Source organism: Mus pahari, chromosome 16, assembly GCF_900095145.1.
Source record: "Mus pahari chromosome 16, PAHARI_EIJ_v1.1, whole genome shotgun sequence".
NCBI lineage: Eukaryota > Metazoa > Chordata > Mammalia > Rodentia > Muridae > Mus > Mus pahari.
Genome location: NC_034605.1, coordinates 17,505,483 through 17,510,324, shown reverse-complemented (window position 1 = coordinate 17,510,324; position 4,842 = coordinate 17,505,483). Strand labels below are relative to the sequence as shown.

General features: G+C 37.4%; 1 protein-coding gene across 3 annotated transcripts in view; it reads right to left on the bottom strand.

The window, feature by feature from the left end:
* The window catches only part of Lyst (lysosomal trafficking regulator), a 176,466-nt gene that overhangs the window by 107,936 nt on the left and 63,688 nt on the right, over positions 1 to 4,842 (bottom strand). For all 3 annotated transcript variants that reach the window (XM_029547347.1, XM_029547346.1, XM_021215502.2), the window contains exons 8-10: positions 4,439 to 4,595; positions 1,767 to 1,993; positions 1,271 to 1,337 (exon numbers count right to left, since the gene is read on the bottom strand). In XM_029547347.1, the coding sequence (XP_029403207.1) occupies positions 1,271 to 1,337; positions 1,767 to 1,993; positions 4,439 to 4,595 (451 nt within the window). The remainder of the gene's footprint in view (positions 1 to 1,270; positions 1,338 to 1,766; positions 1,994 to 4,438; positions 4,596 to 4,842) is intronic.

Genomic DNA, 4,842 nt, shown 5'->3' with positions numbered 1-4,842 from the left:
CCCCCCCCCCAGCCACAATGGAATAGAACTTTTAAAGTCTCCTTGAATGTAGCACAAAAGAAGTACATGAGGTAAGACACATGGTAGGATCAACCTTCAAAGCCCTATATTATGACTCATATGTAAGAAAACAAAGAGCAAAGAATATGAAAAAAAGAAAATAATTTTAGAAATAATAAATCTTTGGGATCATAGATCAGTCTTCCCTGGGTTTGACATAAAAGGCATAGCAAAAAATGCAAGGAAATATGACAATTATTTGTAATGTATCCTGGAAGGGAAGGACTCTTTAGGAACAAGAAAAGGATATTAGGTAATGCCTTAGAAAAAACTGAAAATGTTATGAGTGTTAGTAGTAATAATGTGCTAACAGAGGTTTGTGAACTTTAACATGTCACACCAGTATTAAATGTTTGTAATGAAAAACCTGGTATGTAAGAGTGTAACATAAGAACAATATATTCATGCACTCAGTAAGTAAATGGAGGGGAAAAAACCCTTTCATTATAGTAAAATCCCAATTAATAAACGTTCAAAGAATGCCAGAAGTACAAAATCATTATTTAGCAAATATTACAGTACTACCCTTTTCATGCATGATCACCAATAAATGATAAAAACTGTGGGCTGAAATAAGAGAAAAGTGATATTTACATACTTTCAAGTTGCCACCCATAAGATACTTGCAAATTACAATAGAGAAAAACCTATACACTATCTTTGCCTGAAATGGTTAAAACTAACATCCCTAATAATAAGACACAGCCATCACAAAGCCTTTGATATGTTGTCCGCTAGAGGGCTTAACACTAATATTGGGTATTCCTGACAAAAACGTGTAACTTGAAATTAACTTGGAGGAAGGAAGCATCACGAAAATCCAAATTAACATTTCACATATACTAGTCTTAACCCTCAACTATAATTTAGATCTACTGTGGGCAGAAATCACATTTGCTTTTATCACAAATTTCTCAAATGCCCGAGAAAGAACTGAGAGGAGAGAACACCAGATAAAGCAGCAGTGTAGTGTTTATAGCAGGTTACTGTCCTCACAAAGCAACTGAACAACTCACTGCAGGCCTCATAATCAACATTCTGCCCCTCTACTCAATATATTTCACTGAGTGAGCATGAGGAACAAATAGGATGATACACATAAAAACAATTTGGAAACCACGGAGCAGTGTGCTAGTGGAAGACACAATTAATTCTTCACACAACAGCACAATAATTACAAAGTTATTTCCTTAAACCAGGTTCAACTCACCTTGGAAATCAGAGTTAGTTTGTGTTAAAATATTCATGAACCCTCCTAGAAGGATTTTCACAGTTCCCTGAAGATTAAAGAGTGAAACATACAAAATTAAAACATTTGACTTCATATAAGTATAACTGTAATGTCATAATAATTTATTTCATAAGAGCCTATGTGTACACATGTGCATGTGTGTGTGCATGGATGCATGTGCATGTAAGAGAGAGAGAGAGAGAGAGAGAGAGAGAGAGAGAGAGAGAGAGAGAGAGAGAGAGAGGAGGAGAGTGTTTAAATGACTCAAAAGAATACTGTTATAGGATTAAATACAAGTTTTAGGATCTGCTCTCAGGATACATTACTGTTAGCTAATGACAATATTAATTTTATGCTACTTGTTCAAGAAATATAGGATTAGCTGGCTTTAGAAAATCATTGGGTTAAACATAAGAAGATGAATAATTGGAGCATGAGTATGGTAAGTACTGATTCAACATAGTACACCCTTTACCTGTTGTATGAGTAGAGAAATGTTCTTTTCCTTCTGCCTGACAATTTTCAGAAAGCTCTCAAACACATGAGCAAGCACATCAAGTTTAGCTTTGCTAGCAGAAAGCAAATTTAATCCCAGCATGCAAATCTCAGGGTATATTATTTCCCCGTGAGTGAGGTTTTCAAGTAAGTTGTTTGGAACAATCGATCCACTGAAACCTTCTGCTTCAGGTTTTAATTCTACTCCTGACAAAGTAAAGAAAAAGAATGTTTTTATTCCCCAATATGAATATTCCAATCCTAACTCAACACTTATAACATTCAACAAAAACAGTCCTACTTCTATGAAGATGCTCACAAAGCCTTTCCTTGCAGCATTACTGTTGATCAAGGCTTGAACAATGAAGTCTTATGGATAGTTTAATTTTGAAAGTAATTTTGCTTCTCAATGAAACCACAAATATTACCAACAGAAATTTTCATAAACATCTGATACAAATCTAACATTCTTTTGATATAACTGGAAAGTCTTATCTCAAACTTTCTTATCCACAAATATATAAATCAGAATGCAGTTTATTTTATCTGCCCCTATTTCTGTGGTAATAGTAGGCTTGATTTGTTGAAGTCTAAACATTGTCTGCTTTATGACTGTCTTGCTGACTGACCTCAAAATGGTCTGCTGTACTCTTCAAAAAGTGTTCATCCAAGGGCTGGGAAAAAGTGCTTGCTGTGCTTTGCGTGAGTTCAGGTTCTTAGCATCTATGCAAAAAGCTGGGCTCTGTGCCAAAAATCAGTAACACCAGGCCTAGGACAAGTGACTCCCTGGAGCAAACTGGCCAGCCAGCTTAACAGAATCAGCAAGGTTCAGTAGAAACTAGCTCAAAAAATAAGATCTATGAGACAGGTAAGATGACTCAGTGGGTAAAGGCGCTCACCATGAAAGCCTTAGCAACAACCTGGTTTGGACCCTGGAACCCACATATAGTGGAAGGAGAGAACTGACTCCACAAAGTTGTCCTTTGCCAAACATTCACCATGGCACAATGTGTGTGTCATCCATATCACGAATATTCACACACAAAAAAGAATAAGTAAACTAAAGCTTTAAAAGCTAAGGCAAAAAGCCTGGCATAGAGAGAGGTACATGCCTCTAGTCCCAGCACTGGGGAGGCAGAATAGCTAGGTCTCTGTGGGTTGGAGGCCAGCTTGGTCTACATAGTGAGTTCCAGACCTACATGGTGAGACCTTGTCTCAAAAACAAAACAAAACACACAAAGGAAATCTTCCTTTGCAGATTATACCTAGGTTATGATAAAACTACCATTAAGTCAATATTAAAAAAAAAATCACTGATTTTACCTTTCAACCATAAAATCAGTGATTATTCCCATTCCCTCCACACAAAAGAGAAAATCAAATTCTAGCAAGAATAAACTACTGCAAACTTAAACTAAAAGTGCTAAAAAGTCCAAAGGTCAGTATCTGAAAAGATAGAGCCTTCATAAAAATCTCGTGGCTCAAATCATCTGAGTTAGGGTTTCTATTACTGTAACAAAATACCACTATAAAAAGCAACTTAGGGGCTGGTGAGATGGCTCAGTGGGTAAGAGCACCCGACTGCTCTTCCAAAGGTCCGGAGTTCAAATCCCAGCAACCACATAGTGGCTCACAACCATCCGTAACGAGATCTGACTCCCTCTTCTGGAGTGTCCGAAGACAGCTACAGTGTACTTACATATAATAAATAAATAAATCTTAAAAAAAAAAAAAAGCAACTTAGGAAGGAAAGGGTTTATTTCATCTTACAATTCTCAGGTCATACATCATCGCTGAGGAAGTCAAGGCTAGAACTCAAAGGCAGGAACCTGAAAGCTGGAACTGAAGCAGAAGCCATAGAGAAGTGCTGCTTACTGGCTTGCTCCCCATAATTTCTATAGCCTGCTTTCTTATCTATCACAGGACTAAGTACCCAAGAGAAGCACCCACAGTGAGCTGATCCTCACACCCACATCACTAAATAAACACTAAATCCACTGATGGAGGCATTTCCTCAGTTGAGGTTCCCTCTTCCCAAGTGACAGCTTGTGTCAAGTTGACATAAAACAAGCGAGCAGACCATCATTTACATTCTATCCAACCTGCATAGCCAGCACAAAGGATCACATACAACACAATTCCACCCTAAGAACTGGCCAGGTTACTAAAAACGACAAAGGAACCTGCTGCATCTATCACCCATGGGATGTCACTGACAGTGAGATTCCAATGTACATATCACCTCTTCAGAAAGAGTTTCCCTGCCCAGACAATGATTGGTAGGCACATCACCTGCTTTTCCTTGTAGTATCTACTTCTGGGTATCTCCTTTCTTGCTTGCATATAAAAGAAAAAATTTCTCCTTCAGCTTTATTCTTGGGCATCTACTTGGTTTAGACAAGGGTGTTTTGTTTTGTTTTGTTTTCTCCTTACAGTGTAAGGGATCAATCATAGTTTTATGCTATCTATCTTCCTAGTCTTGATGTCACTGTTGATATTACATATTCAATTGGCAGATTTGTTGCGATGACAAAACAAAATGATAACACAATGCCTTTCTGAAACTGTAAGGCCACAATGTACGGGCAGGATGGACCTTTTGTTTATTTACAGTTTAACTGGCAGTCCACACATGCATCAGAGACGTCTTACCATCGTCTTGGGTGTCACCATCCTCAGGACTGCTTTCACTGTCTGCTTCATAACCTCCTTCCTCGCCCAGAAGTTTCAAACTACAGCACTGAGAATCCTCAGTTTCTTCTGAAAAGTCTCCAGGCTGGGACAACAGTTCTTCCTCAGAGGGATGACTCTGTAAGGCCAGTGTAATTCAAAGTCAACATTGCAGCACTGACTCTTTTTCTCAATTAACAGAATACTTATCATGCAAAAGTCACTTTAAGAACTGTCTCAATATTTTATTCAAAAGAAAAAAACTTAGTAATCAGATCAGGTTTAAAAAGAAGGTATGTAAAAAAGAAAATTAACAATAGTTAACCCAAAGTAAAAGAAGCATAACAGTAAAGTTTTTAAGGGAACTTTTTTTTTTTTTTTTTTTT